This window comes from Hippoglossus hippoglossus, chromosome 22 (assembly GCF_009819705.1).
Source record: "Hippoglossus hippoglossus isolate fHipHip1 chromosome 22, fHipHip1.pri, whole genome shotgun sequence".
Classification (NCBI taxonomy): Eukaryota; Metazoa; Chordata; class Actinopteri; order Pleuronectiformes; family Pleuronectidae; genus Hippoglossus; species Hippoglossus hippoglossus.
The window spans coordinates 495549-515210 of record NC_047172.1 but is presented as its reverse complement, the minus strand read 5'-3'; the positions used below and the strand labels follow the sequence as shown (position 1 = coordinate 515210).

At 40.8% G+C, this 19662-nt stretch overlaps 1 protein-coding gene across 2 annotated transcripts; it reads right to left on the bottom strand.

The window, feature by feature from the left end:
• Positions 1 to 3256: 3256 nt before the first annotated feature.
• On the bottom strand, positions 3257 to 17216 carry LOC117756164 (dehydrogenase/reductase SDR family member 13-like). 2 transcript variants are annotated; one of them, XM_034576534.1, is made up of 8 exons: positions 17061 to 17216; positions 16264 to 16382; positions 11313 to 11436; positions 10582 to 10754; positions 9145 to 9298; positions 7272 to 7620; positions 7011 to 7144; positions 3257 to 3544 (listed from the first exon to the last, which is right to left on the bottom strand). In XM_034576534.1, exons 1-6 carry the CDS (start codon positions 17182 to 17184, stop codon positions 7361 to 7363), a joined length of 954 nt encoding a protein of 317 aa, XP_034432425.1. In that variant the 5' UTR covers positions 17185 to 17216; the 3' UTR covers positions 3257 to 3544; positions 7011 to 7144; positions 7272 to 7360. The 2 variants fall into 2 exon arrangements, with proteins under 2 accessions (XP_034432425.1, XP_034432424.1); XM_034576533.1 differs by having other exon boundaries at positions 7011 to 7620.
• Positions 17217 to 19662: the final 2446 nt, after the last annotated feature.

Below are 19662 nucleotides of genomic sequence, written 5' to 3'. Positions count from 1 at the left end.
ATATTATAGTAAATATATGGGAAACATATTGCAAGCAGTGGGTAATTAGTTCCATTTTATACTCACCGACCTAAGACTTTTGTGCGATGTTCAGGCATGCTAACAAAAGCTTGCCGTGACATTCCCAGAGCCGCAATCTTGTGATCCTCATATTTAGTGAACCAATCCACTGCATACAAGGTTTTAAAATTGACTGTTGCTGGCCAGTACCCACTTTCAACTAGATCAGCAATGTCCACTGAAAACGTCTTTGAGTGCATCGCCCTGAAATTCAAAGACAAAAAGCAATTATTTCAATGCACAAGCAATCTTAAATGACATTACTGCATACATTGTTTTCCCCAAAAAACATTTAGATTCCTTCCAATCAAATTGACTTGCCTTCCTGTGGAAAGAGTTGTTTTCCCAGTTGAACAATCACAGCAGGGAAGCATGCTTGGTCAAAAATCAACCAGTCTAGGAAGCAAGGGAAAAATCAACAAATTAACATCAATGTTAATCAGCGGAGGTATTCTTTCAGTGTGATATTAACTTGTATTTCACCCAGCGTACTTTGGGGATTTAATAAAAAATTCTATTTAGTATATTATATAAAATGGTGTTTGTGGTATGTAACTTAAAAGTACCTCTTTAAAGGGTAGGAGAATTTCTCTCCCTCATCTCCAGGTCTCCTTCTCTTGGGAGAGGCTGCCCTTCCTGTTCCTCCTCAAGCCAAACAAACTGTTCGGTCCCAGTTTTTGACGTTGCTGAAACTCCTGTCGCTTCACTTGGATCCTCCTTGATTAAAAAACAGAACATACCAATTGTTACTTAAAATGTATCGCAACGCCCGAACATCTTGTTTTGAGAACATTATTGTCATATTGCATACTATAAATTAAACCAAATTGATCTGATATTGTGGAGTAATGGTAGACAAATACATCCCTTGTTAATCTAAAGCATTCATAAATCAAAGTTCAATCATAAACCATCCTTAATTTGAAAGACGAAATCAAACTATCACACTCCAAAAATAGGGAAGCTCTCAAAACTTAGAATGAATGTATAGTGAAGGACCCACAATGGGCCTTTCACCCTGCACCCTACACTGTATCGTGTAGAACTATTTTATGGGCTGATTCGTGGTTTCTGTTAGTTTCCTTATACCATTACATTATCTGTTTATGTTTATATTTATATTGTAGCGTCCCTCAATGATGAGCTAAGCGTCTGGAACTGGTCTCACCAACCATGTATTCACATCCCAGGTACCACAGGCTACAATGGGCCGTAGCCTGAGTACAAACAATAGAATATTAGCAAATGAATAGCATCCATTGTCTGTATCGACAGACTCCACATTCGCTGTGTCAGCACTCGGACTGTAAACCCAGATCGTTACAATATTTAAAAACAAAACAAAATAAACTACTTACCTGAAAGAAGGATTAAAACATCGTCGTCTTCCAAGCGCTCCATGTTTATGACGTAGCTTTGTGTTAAATGGACCGGAAAGTTAAAAAAAACTTTATTTACGACAGTCACACGACAGGTCCGCTCACGCATGCGCACTCGGGCCCGCCTCGGTATGAATGTAGTTGCGGGGACTTCTTAGATCCTTCGAATTAGAGGTGTAATCTATCATCAAATATTAATATCAAATAACGTGAATAACGTTCACGCTCACTGAACGACGCAACGCACGGACGATGATTCAAACAGCACGCTACGACGTGGTTTACGGCATGGCAGCGTTCACAGCAACCACCATAGCAACGATAAAAACGTCACATTACTACGATTTTTCTGGCGAGATCTGAAAAATATTCGTGATAACTAATAAAATATAGATCGTAAGCATGAACTGGCTGAAGATTGTGGAAGCAAAGAGCATATTTCTCGCTAGAAATGGTGTCAGAATGTATTTTAATGCCCAAACTATATTATAAAATGACATTTTTATCTGAAAATACAAGGAATGTCCGCCATGTTTTCGTTTTCGCAGACGGGATCTTGAGAGTCACGTGACGTGGGCACAGGCCAATGCAAAACAATGGGCAGACATAAACGTAGGTATCTCACAATCTGAGAGGCCAAATTGTGAGAATACTACGTTTTTCCAAGTGGACCAACGTAGGTGGTGTACGTTTTCTGAGGAGACTGGGTTGACCTGTGAATGTCTCTGTGACGCTGGATCAGAGCAGTTAGAGAGAAAGATTTTATTCATCATGTTTATTTCTTCAAGAGAAATCTGCTGAATTTAAAAGTTAAACTCGTTATTCTAAAGCTTTGTTTATTTCTCCTTTTACTTCTCACTCGTTTTTATTTCTCCTGTCGACTTTTCCACGTGTGTAAAAAGATTTCATTATTTTCTGATCTTTATCTTTGGTTTGTTTTTTACTTTCATGGAAAATGTTTTCTATCATTTAGATTTTGTGTGGATCCATGAAGTCGAGCAAACTGATGAAGATCCACATAAAAACACATTTATCAATAACAGCTGATCATTGTTCACATTCAACAAACTTTATTAAAACTCACACATGAGACATGATTCATGTTTAATCACATAAAGTCTGTTCACATATGAAATAATCCAACATATATGAACATTTGTCTGTTTGATGTGATGAAGCCAAAATGATTCTGTGTGTAAAAGTGTTTATTCAACAGCAGCCTGGTGATGTGATGTTAATATTGTGATCAAAGTAATAAAAACTATGAAACAGAAACAGAGTTCTGACCTTTTTTAAGTTGTAGATGCTGCTGTCACAAACCGCTGAAGATCAGAGTTTGAACTTTGTGTCGTCTGCCCCAGTTTCAGGTCAGTGGTGAATTAGACTGGTTTATAACCTGCTAATCACAGAGAAGCACACTGGAGCTCTGGACCTGCTCCGGATGTGACGCTGCCATCAGCTCCATCAGCTGCCGAGCGACAGCTCGAGGTATACAGACATACTCCTTCACAGTATACACAGTATACAGTAGTATATGTTTGTATTGGACCTGTGGTTATTGGTATTTACTGAATTTAAATGTATTGTTGCTCTTGTTGCACTGCTGAGCTGACCCGTCCTCCTCGTCCAACTCGTTCCACTGAACTGTTGATCCTGTGTGGAATCCTGCAGCAGCACGGCAGACACACACACACACAACCAGGCGATGGCGTGACGCTGAAACATGCAGGAAGGAGGAAGCACTTTCAAAAATAACATCAACAACAATGGGCCGCTGGAAAATCCCTGAATAAATGTGAAATGTTAATTTTACATTCAGCATTAACACTTGAAATCACAAACGTCCTCAGGTTGGTTTGTTCCGGCTCCTCCCTCGCTTCCCTCGTCTCGCCGCCATTTTCTTGCTGTCAACGCAATGCATGATGGTACATTCTGCTCAGTGACCATCATGATGCATTGTGGGAAACACTGACTTCACTATTTAGGGTATAAAAACTTCACTAAATATTTGGATATTACTACAGAATGAGTGAGTGATTAAATTAAAAGTACTTGTAGAGTGATTAAACGATCTGCTGAGTCATGATGTAATACTTGATGTATTACTTGATGTATTACTTGATGTATAACCTGATGTATTACTTGATGTATAACCTGATGTATTACCTGATGTATTACTTGATGTATAACCTGATGTATTACTTGATGTATTACTTGATGTATAACCTGATGTATTACTTGATGTATAACCTGATGTATTACTTGATGTATTACTTGATGTATAACCTGATGTATTACTTGATGTATAACCTGATGTATTACTTGATGTATTACTTGATGTATTACTTGATGTATAACCTGATGTATTACTTGATGTATAACTTGATGTATAACCTGATGTATTACTTGATGTATTACTTGATGTATTACCTGATGTATTACTTCATGTATTACTTGATGTATTACTTGATGTATAACCTGATGTATTACTTGATGTATAACCTGATGTATTACTTGATGTATTACTTGATGTATTACCTGATGTATTACTTGATGTATTACTTGATGTATAACCTGATGTATTACTTGATGTATAACCTGATGTATTACTTGATGTATTACCTGATGTATTACTTGATGTATAACCTGATGTATTACTTGATGTATAACCTGATGTATTACTTGATGTATTACTTGACGTATAACCTGATGTATTACTTGATGTATTACTTGACGTATAACCTGATGTATTACTTGATGTATTACTTGACGTATAACCTGATGTATTACTTGATGTATTACTTGATGTATAACCTGATGTATTACTTGATGTATAACCTGATGTATTACTTGATGTATAACCTGATGTATAACCTGATGCATTACTTGATGTATAACCTGATGTATTACTTGATGTATTACCTGATGTATTACTTGATGTATAACCTGATGTACTACTTGATGTATAACTTGATGTATTACCTGATGTATTACTTGATGTATTACTTGATGTATTACCTGATGTATAACCTGATGTATTACTTGATGTATAACCTGATGCATTACTTGATGTATAACCTGATGTATTACTTGATGTATAACTTGATGTATTACCTGATGTATTACTTGATGTATTACTTGATGTATAACCTGATGCATTACTTGATGTATAACCTGATGTATTACTTGATGTATAACCTGATGTATTACTTGATGTATAACCTGATGTATAACCTGATGTATTACTTGATGTATAACCTGATGTATTACTTGATGTATTACCTGATGTATTACTTGATGTATAACCTGATGTATTACTTGATGTATTACTTGATGTATTACTTGACGTATAACCTGATGTATTACTTGATGTATAACTTGATGTATTACTTGATGTATAACTTGATGTATAACCTGATGTATAACTTGATGTATAACCTGATGTATTACTTGATGTATAACCTGATGTATTACTTGATGTATTACCTGATGTATTACTTGATGTATAACCTGATGTATTACTTGATGTATTACTTGATGTATAACCTGATGTATAACCTGATGTATTACTTGATGTATAACCTGATGTATTACTTGATGTATTACTTGATGTATTACCTGATGTATAACCTGATGTATTACTTGATGTATAACCTGATGTATTACTTGATGTATTACTTGATGTATAACCTGATGTATTACTTGATGTATAACCTGATGTATTACTTGATGTATTACCTGATGTATTACTTGATGTATTACTTGATGTATAACCTGATGTATTACTTGATGTATTACTTGATGTATAACCTGATGTATTACTTGATGTATAACCTGATGTATTACTTGATGTATAACCTGATGTATTACTTGATGTATTACTTGATGTATTACTTGATGTATAACCTGATGTATAACTTGATGTATTACTTGATGTATTACCTGATGTATTACTTCATGTATTACTTCATGTATTACTTCATGTATAACCTGATGTATTACTTGATGTATAACCTGATGTATTACTTGATGTATTACTTCATGTATTACTTCATGTATTACTTGATGTATTACCTGATGTATAACCTGATGTATTACTTGATGTATAACCTGATGTATTACTTGATGTATTACTTGATGTATAACCTGATGTATTACTTGTATAACCTGATGTATTACTTGATGTATTACCTGATGTATTACTTGATGTATTACTTGATGTATAACCTGATGTATTACTTGATGTATTACCTGATGTATAACCTGATGTATTACTTGATGTATAACCTGATGTATTACTTGATGTATTACTTGATGTATAACCTGATGTATTACTTGATGTATTACTTGATGTATAACCTGATGTATTACCTGATGTATTACTTGATGTATTACTTGATGTATAACCTGATGTATTACTTGATGTATTACTTGATGTATAACCTGATGTATTACTTGATGTATAACCTGATGTATTACTTGATGTATAACCTGATGTATTACTTGATGTATTACTTGATGTATTACTTGATGTATAACCTGATGTATTACTTGATGTATAACCTGATGTATTACTTGATGTATTACTTGATGTATTACTTGATGTATAACCTGATGTATTACTTGATGTATTACTTGATATATTACTTGATGTATTACCTGATGTATTACTTCATGTATTACTTGATGTATTACCTGATGTATTACTTCATGTATTACTTGATGTATTACCTGATGTATTACTTCATGTATTACTTGATGTATTACCTGATGTATAACCTGATGTATTACCTGATGTATTACCTGATGTATAACCTGATGTATTACCTGATGTATAACCTGATGTATTACTTGATGTATAACCTGATGTATTACCTGATGTATTACTTGATGTATTACTTGATGTATAACCTGATGTATAACCTGATGTATTACTTGATGTATAACCTGATGTATAACCTGATGTATTACTTGATGTATTACCTGATGTATTACTTGATGTATAACCTGATGTATAACCTGATGTATTACTTGATGTATAACCTGATGTATAACCTGATGTATTACCTGATGTATAACCTGATGTATTACTTGATGTATAACCTGATGTATTACTTGATGTATAACCTGATGTATTACCTGATGTATTACTTGATGTATTACTTGATGTATAACCTGATGTATTACTTGATGTATAACCTGATGTATTACTTGATGTATAACCTGATGTATTACTTGATGTATAACCTGATGTATAACCTGATGTATTACTTGATGTATAACCTGATGTATTACTTGATGTATAACCTGATGTATTACTTGATGTATTACTTGATGTATAACCTGATGTATAACTTGATGTATAACCTGATGTATTACTTGATGTATTACTTGATGTATAACCTGATGTATAACCTGATGTATAACTTGATGTATAACCTGATGTATTACTTGATGTATAACCTGATGTATTACTTGATGTATTACTTGATGTATTACTTGATGTATAACCTGATGTATAACCTGATGTATTACTTGATGTATAACCTGATGTATAACCTGATGTATTACTTGATGTATTACTTGAAGGAGGCGGGGCCTAATGTTACCTGCTCGCTCTGATTGGATCAGATGACAAATACCCGTCAAATTACTAATCATCTTTATATATATAAAAAAACTACATGAACGTGTATTAGAAAGTACAGCTATTTGATGATATATGTAGTGAAGTAAAAGTGAAAAGTACCTGAAGATAAATCTACTTCAGTACAGGAAGTAAGTAGATGTACTTCGTTACATGTGACAGTGAAACACGAGAGGAGTAGTGGAAATAAACGATGCAGACAGAAGGTTGTGATGAATGTATTCACAGTGGAACAGACACAGGAACAGCTCATGGTCACTGAACAGTCCAGACATTAAGAGAGTCCACTGAGCCTCTCGCTGACCTCCCACAGTTTACGGGCCACCGCGTCATCTCTGGCCCGGGCGCACACTTCCTGTACGCCACAGCAGAAGAAGTAACGTCCGCTCAGAGGTTCGATTCCCTCCTGCAGGGCGCAGTGCAGCGTGGTCTGAGCTCCGGCCTCCGGGTCGAGGAACAGCAGCCGAGCAATGGGCTCGATGAAAATCTTCTGCCACAGGCTGACGTATCTGGACAGCTCAGTGCGGACGACACCTGCAGGGGTCATGTGACATCAACGATTACACTCATCAGACACAACGTGACAGGCGTCACTCAGATTCACTGATCCATCATTTCAACACGCAACATCATTATTCATCCTTCCAACAATGACTCTGCAAACACTGACCATTACGCTCTGACCTTCACCACCAGAGGCAGGTTTCACACATCGTGTCTCAACACAGCGGTGGACAGAAGCTTTTTACCGCCGACGCCACGGGTCAGCCTCAGGTACCCTCAAGTTCGGCTTGTATCATTGATCACAAGAACAAAACACTTGAAGACGCTAAGATACACAACTGAAGTTATGTCTCTAACATCTGCTGGTGGCTGCTAACACCTGCTAACACCTGCTAACATCTGTTAACAGCAGCTAACACCTGCTAACATCAGCTAACACCTGCTAACATCTGCTAACAGCAGCTAACATCAGCTAACACCTGCTAACATCAGCTAACACCAGCTAACACCGGCTAACATCAGCTAACACCAGCTAACACCTGCTAACATCAGCTAACACCTGCTAACAGCAGCTAACACCTGCTAACACCTGCTAACATCTGTTAACAGCAGCTAACACCTGCTAACATCAGCTAACACCTGCTAACATCTGCTAACAGCAGCTAACACCTGCTAACATCAGCTAACACCTGCTAACATCAGCTAACACCAGCTAACACCGGCTAACATCAGCTAACACCAGCTAACATCAGCTAACACCTGCTAACAGCAGCTAACACCTGCTAACACCTGCTAACACCGACTAACACCTGCTAACATCAGCTAACAGCAGCGAACACCTGCTAACATCAGCTAACACCTGCTAACACCGGCTAACACCTGCTAACATCGGCTAACACCAGCTAACACATGCTAACACATGCTAACACCAGCTAACACCAGCTAACACCAGCTAACACCGGCTAACATCAGCTAACACCAGCTAACACCTGCTAACACATGCTAACACCTGCTAACACATGCTAACACATGCTAACACCAGCTAACACCAGCTAACACCTGCTAACACCGGCTAACATCGGCTAACACCAGCTAACACCTGCTAACACCGGCTAACACATGCTAACACCTGCTAACACATGCTAACACCTGCTAACACCGGCTAACACATGCTAACACCTGCTTTCTCAATGAATTCAGTATCTCTTCTCATCTAGTCCTAAATTCTAAAATGGCTCAGTATCGGTTTCGTCTTTGCCGATGTCTTCTTCATGTTTCTCTTGTTCATCCTAACACGTTTGTGTTCATGTGAATGTTTCCGTTTTGCGTCCGTCACCTTTCAGAAGTGTCATCAACACGTCCAGTCGACTCCTCACACGGCTCATTCAGCCTTTACTCTCTGCCTCTACATGAAGGAGCTGTTGAACTGAACATTGGCCACAAGAGCTGGAGACACAGGTTGTTGCTCTCTGGTCACTTTCCCTCTGTTTGTAGTTTGAGTCTAAAATGAGGTGAAGGAAGCTGAAGGTCAAAGTGAAGGGCAAGGTGAATTACCAGGGTGGACGCTGTAGCAGGTGACGTTGGTTCCTTTCAGCCTCTTGGCGAGCTCGTGGGTGAAGAGGACGTTGCAGAGTTTACTGTTGCAGTACGCCATGAAGAACTGCCAGCTGTACCCGCCGGTGCCCAGATGTTTGTCCGCCGCCAGAGCCTGAGAACACATGGTGACCACAAAGTGGGAGGGATCAGCACTGAGCCGACAGGACCTCATGCATCCAGGTGTTGACGCCTCGAGCAGCAGGTAGCGACTATGTTGAAGGAATGTCTTTGTGTGTCTTTGTGTGACTGTGTGTGACTTTGTGTGTCTGTGTGTGTCTTTGTGTGACTGTGTGCGACTGTGTGTGTGTGTCTTTGTGTGACTGTGCGTGTCTTTGTGTGACTGTGTGTGTCTTTGTGTGACTGTGTGTGTCTTTGTGTGACTGTGCGTGTCTTTGTGTGACTGTGTGTGACTTTGTGTGTCTGTGTGTGTCTTTGTGTGACTGTGTGTGACTGTGTGTGTGTGTCTTTGTGTGAGACTTTGTGTGTCTGTGTGTGTCTTTGTGTGACTGTGTGTGACTGTGTGTGTGTGTCTTTGTGTGACTGTGCGTGTCTTTGTGTGACTGTGTGTGTCTGTGTGTGTCTTTGTGTGACTTTGTGTGACTGTGTGTGTCTTTGTGTGACTGTGTGTGTGTGTCTTTGTGTGACTGTGTGTGTCTTTGTGTGACTGTGTGTGACTGTGTGTGTCTTTGTGTGACTGTGTGTGACTGTGTGTGACTGTGTGTGTCTGTGTGTCTTTGTGTGATGTGTCACACCTGCACTCAGGAATCTGAGGCAGAAGAACCTGTTGTGATGAAATAACGTGTTGGAAGACGTCTGAGGAACAGTCAGGAGGAAGCTTTCAAAAAGAAAACGCCTCATCACCAAACCTTTATTACAATATTATTACATTTAATTTAAAAAATATTTCAATATTATATCTAAATATTTTAATATTATTTAGATATTAAACTGTACTATAATATTATTACATGTTTATTGAAATATAATTTAACTTGATTGTAATGTTAGATATTTATCACAATATTATCAAACATAATATTATTATTATATAATATATATAATAATAATAATAATAAATTTAACATTATTATTAGACTTTAATATGAAATCTTAAACATTTTTATTATATGATTAAATATTTTTAACAATATAATTGTGTTTAACTTTATAATAATATGATTCAACTTTAGTATAATATTCTTCCTTTGTTAAGGTGCAGATGAACATAGTGTAAATAAAAACACTTGTGTTTGAAAGGATTGTTTATTAAAAATGAGTCTCTGTGTGATGCCGGTGGTTTCGGGAAAATTCTCTTACACAGGAGGAAACTGCACTAATGTGTGTGTTGTGTACATGTTGTGTACATGTTGTGTACATGTTGTGTTCAGAGCGCACCTCGAAGTCGATGTGTCCCCAGCGGTGAGCCATGGAGGACAGGGTGACCACCCGCCCGCCCCCGGCCTCCTTCATCCTCTCCAGCAGCAGGCAGGTCAACAGGAAGTGACCCAGGTGGTTCACTCCGAACTCGATGCCGAAGCCGTCCTCCGTCCGTCCGTCAGCGACCAAACCTGCAGGACAGACACACAGCTGATCTGTTTAAAAACCACTGACTAGAAGCTGAACTGTCGATAACGTCACTAACATGATGAGTTTAGAATCAAACCAAACACTGAACTTCACTGGACCCTGAACAACAGACAGATGAACGGATCTCAGGATATAGACACAGAGATTTAGAGAATAAATTGAAACTGGTCATCATATTCATCAATTAGAAGAAATGTGAACAAGAAACAGTTTTATATTATATTTATATCCCTCACGTTGATGTCAGAGGTCACCATGACTTTTGAACTTTGTTTGAATCAAATTGAAATCAACATCTCTCGAGGTGTTCCCGAGATATCGTGTTCACAGGAACGTGACGTACCAACGTGTGAACTACCTCCGGCCCCTGGGGGCAGCAGAGCGGGCGAATAGAAGCTGCTATTGACAGAAGCTCCTGCGACTTCAAGTTGTTCTTCAGATTCTACGCGAGTCTGATGTTTTAAACCTGGAGCCTGTGTGTGTGTGTGTGTGTGTGTGTGTGTGTGTGTGTGTGTGTGTGTGTGTGTGTGTGTGTGTACCAGCGTTGTTGATGAGCAGATCAAGCCGACGCTCAGTTTTCAGGAACGTTTCTGCGAAGCAGCGGACGGACTTGAGACTGGCCAGGTCCAACAGCATGTAGAGAACGTCAGTACTTCCTGTCTCCTGCAACATGACGAGTGTTAACAGATGAAGAAGATGTTGGAGAATCACCATGACGACACCAGAGTGTAAATAAAGACTTTGATCTGCACTCACTGTCACAGTGTACTACAGAGTCTGCATCATGTTCTGAATGTGTTTTGTTTTCTATTGATTCAAATATTCATATAAACATCAAATCATGAATTATTTAGTAATTTACTTCTTCTTCAGCTCAATAAATTAATTTATCAATGTCTATTTTTATTTTACAGTTAATTAATTAAATGGAGCGACGCCTGCGAGCTGGTTCAGGCAGCCAACTGGAGCTGCTCCGGTCATGTGACGTACATCATGTGACCTCACTCTCCACAACCATCTCTAAAACACACCCACCTCATCAGGTGGTCTATTAAAGCACAGAGACATTTCCCAGCATCCCCTTTGCTCCCAGTGCTGCTGCAGTATCACTACCAGTTGCTTCAGCCCCTCCACCCCCAGCATCCACCTGTAGGCTCCAACGGGGGGGTACAAGTATTTGCTCATCACTCCCATCATCCCATGCCTCACAAACACCAACTACACAACATGTCCAGAAACAACCTGCTGCTGCTGCTTCACAAACACCAACTACACAACATGTCCAGAAACAACCTGCTGCTGCTTCACAAACACCAACTACACAACATGTCCAGAAACAACCTGCTGCTGCTGCTTCACAAACACCAACTACACAACATGTCCAGAAACAACCTGCTGCTGCTGCTTCACAAACACCAACTACACAACATGTCCAGAAACAACCTGCTGCTGCTGCCTCACAAACACCAACTACACAACATGTCCAGAAACAACCTGCTGCTGCTTCACAGACACCAACTACACAACATGTCCAGAAACAACCTGCTGCTGCTTCACAAACACCAACTACACAACATGTCCAGAAACAACCTGCTGCTGCTGCCTCACAAACACCAACTACACAACATGTCCAGAAACAACCTGCTGCTGCTTCACAAACACCAACTACACAACATGTCCAGAAACAACCTGCTGCTTCACAGACACCAACTACACAACATGTCCAGAAACAACCTGCTGCTTCACAAACACCAACTACACAACATGTCCAGAAACAACCTGCTGCTGCTGCTCCACAGACACCAACTACACAACATGTCCAGAAACAACCTGCTGCTGCTGCTCCACAGACACCAACTACACAACATGTCCAGAAACAACCTGCTGCTGCTGCTCCACAGACACCAACTACACAACATGTCCAGAAACAACCTGCTGCTGCTTCACAAACACCAACTACACAACATGTCCAGAAACAACCTGCTGCTGCTGCTTCACAAACACCAACTACACAACATGTCCAGAAACAACCTGCTGCTGCTGCTTCACAGACACCAACTACACAACATGTCCAGAAACAACCTGCTGCTGCTGCTTCACAAACATCAACTACACAACATGTTCAGAAACAACCTGCTGCTGCTGCTTCACAAACACCAACTACACAACATGTCCAGAAACAACCTGCTGCTGCTGCCTCACAAACACCAACTACACAACATGTCCAGAAACAACCTGCTGCTGCTGCTTCACAAACACCAACTACACAACATGTCCAGAAACAACCTGCTGCTGCTGCCTCACAAACACCAACTACACAACATGTCCAGAAACAACCTGCTGCTGCTTCACAGACACCAACTACACAACATGTCCAGAAACAACCTGCTGCTGCTTCACAAACACCAACTACACAACATGTCCAGAAACAACCTGCTGCTGCTGCCTCACAAACACCAACTACACAACATGTCCAGAAACAACCTGCTGCTGCTTCACAAACACCAACTACACAACATGTCCAGAAACAACCTGCTGCTTCACAGACACCAACTACACAACATGTCCAGAAACAACCTGCTGCTTCACAAACACCAACTACACAACATGTCCAGAAACAACCTGCTGCTGCTGCTCCACAGACACCAACTACACAACATGTCCAGAAACAACCTGCTGCTGCTGCTCCACAGACACCAACTACACAACATGTCCAGAAACAACCTGCTGCTGCTGCTCCACAGACACCAACTACACAACATGTCCAGAAACAACCTGCTGCTGCTTCACAAACACCAACTACACAACATGTCCAGAAACAACCTGCTGCTGCTGCTTCACAAACACCAACTACACAACATGTCCAGAAACAACCTGCTGCTGCTGCTTCACAGACACCAACTACACAACATGTCCAGAAACAACCTGCTGCTGCTGCTTCACAAACATCAACTACACAACATGTTCAGAAACAACCTGCTGCTGCTGCTTCACAAACACCAACTACACAACATGTCCAGAAACAACCTGCTGCTGCTTCACAAACACCAACTACACAACATGTTCAGAAACAACCTGCTGCTGCTGCTTCACAAACACCAACTACACAACATGTCCAGAAACAACCTGCTGCTGCTGCTTCACAGACACCAACTACACAACATGTCCAGAAACAACCTGCTGCTGCTGCTTCACAAACACCAACTACACAACATGTCCAGAAACAACCTGCTGCTGCTGCTTCACAAACACCAACTACACAACATGTCCAGAAACAACCTGCTGCTGCTGCTTCACAGACACCAACTACACAACATGTCCAGAAACAACCTGCTGCTGCTGCTTCACAAACACCAACTACACAACATGTCCAGAAACAACCTGCTGCTTCACAGACACCAACTACACAACATGTCCAGAAACAACCTGCTGCTTCACAAACACCAACTACACAACATGTCCAGAAACAACCTGCTGCTGCTGCTCCACAGACACCAACTACACAACATGTCCAGAAACAACCTGCTGCTGCTGCTTCACAGACACCAACTACACAACATGTCCAGAAACAACCTGCTGCTGCTGCTCCACAGACACCAACTACACAACATGTCCAGAAACAACCTGCTGCTGCTGCTCCACAGACACCAACTACACAACATGTCCAGAAACAACCTGCTGCTGCTTCACAAACACCAACTACACAACATGTTCAGAAACAACCTGCTGCTGCTGCTTCACAAACACCAACTACACAACATGTCCAGAAACAACCTGCTGCTGCTGCTTCACAAACACCAACTACACAACATGTCCAGAAACAACCTGCTGCTGCTGCTTCACAGACACCAACTACACAACATGTCCAGAAACAACCTGCTGCTGCTGCTTCACAGACACCAACTACACAACATGTCCAGAAACAACCTGCTGCTGCTGCTTCACAAACACCAACTACACAACATGTCCAGAAACAACCTGCTGCTGCTGCTTCACAAACACCAACTACACAACATGTCCAGAAACAACCTGCTGCTGCTGCTTCACAAACACCAACTACACAACATGTCCAGAAACAACCTGCTGCTGCTGCTTCACAGACACCAACTACACAACATGTCCAGAAACAACCTGCTGCTGCTGCTTCACAAACATCAACTACACAACATGTTCAGAAACAACCTGCTGCTGCTGCTTCACAAACACCAACTACACAACATGTCCAGAAACAACCTGCTGCTGCTTCACAAACACCAACTACACAACATGTTCAGAAACAACCTGCTGCTGCTGCTTCACAAACACCAACTACACAACATGTCCAGAAACAACCTGCTGCTGCTGCTTCACAGACACCAACTACACAACATGTCCAGAAACAACCTGCTGCTGCTGCTTCACAAACACCAACTACACAACATGTCCAGAAACAACCTGCTGCTGCTGCTTCACAAACACCAACTACACAACATGTCCAGAAACAACCTGCTGCTGCTGCTTCACAAACACCAACTACACAACATGTCCAGAAACAACCTGCTGCTGCTGCTTCACAAACACCAACTACACAACATGTCCAGAAACAACCTGCTGCTGCTGCTTCACAAACACTAACTACACAACATGTCCAGAAACAACCTGCTGCTGCCTCACAAACACCAACTACACAACATGTCCAGAAACAACCTGCTGCTGCTTCACAAACACCAACTACACAACATGTCCAGAAACAACCTGCTGCTGCTGCTTCACAAACACCAACTACACAACATGTCCAGAAACAACCTGCTGCTGCTTCACAAACACCAACTACACAACATGTCCAGAAACAACCTGCTGCTTCACAGACACCAACTACACAACATGTCCAGAAACAACCTGCTGCTTCACAAACACCAACTACACAACATGTCCAGAAACAACCTGCTGCTGCTGCTTCACAAACACCAACTACACAACATGTCCAGAAACAACCTGCTGCTGCTGCTCCACAGACACCAACTACACAACATGTCCAGAAACAACCTGCTGCTGCTTCACAAACACCAACTACACAACATGTCCAGAAACAACCTGCTGCTGCTGCTTCACAAACACCAACTACACAACATGTCCAGAAACAACCTGCTGCTGCTTCACAAACACCAACTACACAACATGTCCAGAAACAACCTGCTGCTGCTTCACAGACACCAACTACACAACATGTCCAGAAACAACCTGCTGCTGCTTCACAAACACCAACTACACAACATGTCCAGAAACAACCTGCTGCTGCTGCTTCACAAACACCAACTACACAACATGTCCAGAAACAACCTGCTGCTGCTTCACAAACACCAACTACACAACATGTCCAGAAACAACCTGCTGCTGCTGCTTCACAAACACCAACACATTCACTTCATTTTACGACACAGCTCATTTCACAGTTGTCGTGACTGGAAGACGAACCAGCAGGAGGTGACACGACCCTTCTTCTCTTCCTACCTGTTGTATTTCAGCGATAGCAGCTTCGGCCTTGTGCCGGTTTCGACAGGCCAGGATCACTCGGGCTCCCTTCCTGGCCAGGTGCAGCGCCGTGGCTTTACCGATGCCGGTGTTTCCTCCTGCAGGAAACAAACTGTTACCAAACATCCAAGTTTTTCTATGTTTGATCGATGGATACAAGTTTAAATCAGACTGTAAATAAAGATGAACAACATGTGAGGCCAACACATCTTCTCCGCCCCCTGGTGCAGTACAGGTAAGAAACCCTCCTCCTCCATGTTAGCAGATGGGACATGAACCAAACTGAAAAATCTAAGTAGACGTTAAATAAATGTTTGCCAACATGGTTTCTTTCATTTTAGGTCTTTGATGACACCTCTGTCTGTTTGTAATCTGATTACCTGAAACACATTTTAATATTATTAGACATTATTCTCTTTATATTTATTTATTTTGTTTTCTCACTGCCTGGAAGTTCACGTTTAACAGAAAACAAATCCCAGCATGTTCATGAAGAACGAGGATGAGACAGATTTGATGAGAAATGTTTCCTGTGACGTCTCATTTCCCAACATGTGGTTCTCACGCCGCACCTGAAGGTCTGGTGTCAGAGAAATACGTCTTTTAATCATTAAGCCTCAATGTGTCTTGTTTTTTAATGGGCCAACCAAACCGTTTGAATCAACTGTCACTGAATCAGTTGAAATATGAATTTGACAAATGGTTTGATTTAGATTCAGAAAGAAACTGATTTATTTTAAATACCTGTATAGCTGCCCCCGCCCCCTCAGTCTCACCTGTGATGATGACGGTCTTTCCGGCCATCGCTGCGTTTCCTCGACATTTGGCCCTTCGGAAGATCGTCTGTGTGAGGAAGATGTATCCTCCCAGCACCGCAGCAGCCAGCAGCAGCGGAAACATGGTTCATCTGCAGCTTCCTGGGTCTCCACCAGCTCCACCATGCCCTGCTCACCTGCAGGGCGGGGCTCCGCTGCAGGGCGGGGCTCCCCTGGCTGACTGACAGCTCGGTCCGGTCCGACCGGTTCGACGGAAACTCTGCTGCTGTTCGACCGCCACTGGTTCGACCGCCACTGATCCACTGGTTCTCTGATTCACTGGTTCTCTGATCCACTGGTTCACTGATCCACTGATCCACTGGTTCTCTGATCCACTGGTTCTCTGATCCACTGGTTCTCTGATCCACTGGTTCTCTGATCCACTGATCCACTGGTTCTCTGATCCACTGGTTCTCTGATTCACTGATCCACTGGTTCTCTGATCCACTGGTTCTCTGATTCACTGGTTCTCTGATTCACTGATCCACTGGTTCTCTGATCCACTGGTTCTCTGATCCACTGGTTCTCTGATCCACTGGTTCTCTGATTCACTGGTTCTCTGATCCACTGATCCACTGATTCACTGGTTCTCTGATCCACTGGTTCTCTGATCCACTGGTTCTCTGATTCACTGGTTCTCTGATCCACTGGTTCTCTGATCCACTGGTTCTCTGATTCACTGGTTCTCTGATCCACTGATCCACTGGTTCTCTGATCCACTGGTTCTCTGATCCACTGGTTCTCTCTCTACACCAACTAACCCACAACAGCCTCCAGAGTTTAAGTTTATCAACCAGGAGGAAACAGTCGCAATGGCGCCATCAGGTGGAGAACCGCTTTATTTAAATGTCTGTGAGCTGCTTTATACTGTAGAACATACATGTCGTCATATTTAACACAAACACACACATACACACAATCCCACTCTGACAACGAGGACCGACACACATCTCTTACAGTCACACGTTAATGCTCAGAGCTGCCCCCCCCTCTGGTTGGGGGGGGGGGATCAGGATCTTCTGGTGACATCAAGGCAACAACACCTTAGTTTAGACCAGGGGCGCCAGTGATGGCCCGCGGCGCCATAATCATAATCACACAGGCGATTTCTTATTAAAGAAATGTTGACGGTTTTCCGTCACGCAGCCTGTATTACTTCTGATGGGTTGTAACACCGCCCAGCCACTAGGTGCCAGTAATGCGCCATAGGCACATGAGCCAAAAGGTCCTCACTTTGTAGGTTGTAGACTCAAACTGGTCCTCACAAAGACGGCTGTACAAGAGTACACACACACACACAGATGACATTAACACTATTAAAAGTTAAATTTGGAGTGAATTTATTAACAATAACAATAATAATAATAATAATAATACAGAATGCAGTGTAACCTTCTGAATCTATTGCAGAGAACAATCACAGTTATAAAAATATTTCTCTTCACGTTGAAACTGTGATTTATTTTATTGCCACAGAAACGAGGTCGTGTTTTTCACTGAAGGGAAAATATGATACAGAACAAAAAGGACATGTCGTCGTTGAACGATTCAAAACATGAAAATTCTTCCACAATAAGTGAAATCTTTTCTTTTATCAATTTTTTAAATGAACTTTTAAAAGGTCTTTGACTAATGTTGGTTTCTCAAACCATCAATTCATTGTATTTGAGGAGTTTTATTGTATTTGATTGTTTTTATAGATTAGACTTTATTTAACTGTGGTGCTGTTTTAATTTGCTTGTTCTCATGTATTTGGATGTTATATTAATGCATTTTTATCAATAATAATAATTGTACTGTAAGGGTGTGACTCCTCTGAGAAGATATTTGGAAACATTTAGAAAATAGAGTCATAATTAATGAATTAAGAAATGATCATTTCAGTTGAGGTCTTTCTTTAACACATTCGTGTTGGGAGAAGAACAAACACTGTAAATAAATGTAAATACAAAGTTGAAATAATATTAAATCTAAATTATGAGCCATAGCGAGTAAAGAATGGACTTTTTCATGCTTATGAATCTGACTCAGATTTCCACATTGTATATTATAAATTTGACTCATCGTGGATTTTTCTACCGTCTCATTTCTCAGTTTTCATGTTTTGTTCTTCGAGGCTGTAATTGTCGTCAATTTGTAAATGTTTTTTATCTTATTTTTCAGACCGCTGCACAGAATTTGACTTTTCGTGACATTTGCAAAAATAAATAAAGAAATAAACCGACTGGTGTTTATTGGAATCAACTAGCAAACAGAAATCATGAACTAATAACATTAACTGACCCCCAGTTTAATAAAAATCTGATTATTAACGAGCTGCAGCAGAAAAACACGCAGAGAAAGTTAAAGTGTCGCCACAGGGAGAAAAATAAATCAACGATAAAAAGAAGAAATGATAATTCTCTGGATCCTCTGATCACTTTATTAATCATGTGACACACAAACCTCTCCAATAAAAACCATCACATTTATAAAGACTTAATATTGGATGAGTCACCTCACCCACGTTTCTGATTCACTCAGAGATTCACTGTCTTTAAATATATGTTCAAGCTTCAATAAT

Bases quoted from the DNA above. Each gene is read 5' to 3' on its own strand.
- LOC117756164 (XM_034576533.1), bottom strand. From the start codon at position 17,184: ATGTTTCCGCTGCTGCTGGCTGCTGCGGTGCTGGGAGGATACATCTTC. The intron at 11,437-16,263 runs GTAGGAAGAGAA...GTCATGTTGCAG, and splicing joins CTATCGCTGAAATACAACAG to GAGACAGGAAGTACTGACGT. The intron at 10,755-11,312 runs GTACACACACAC...TCTGTCCTGCAG, and splicing joins TCTGCTCATCAACAACGCTG to GTTTGGTCGCTGACGGACGG.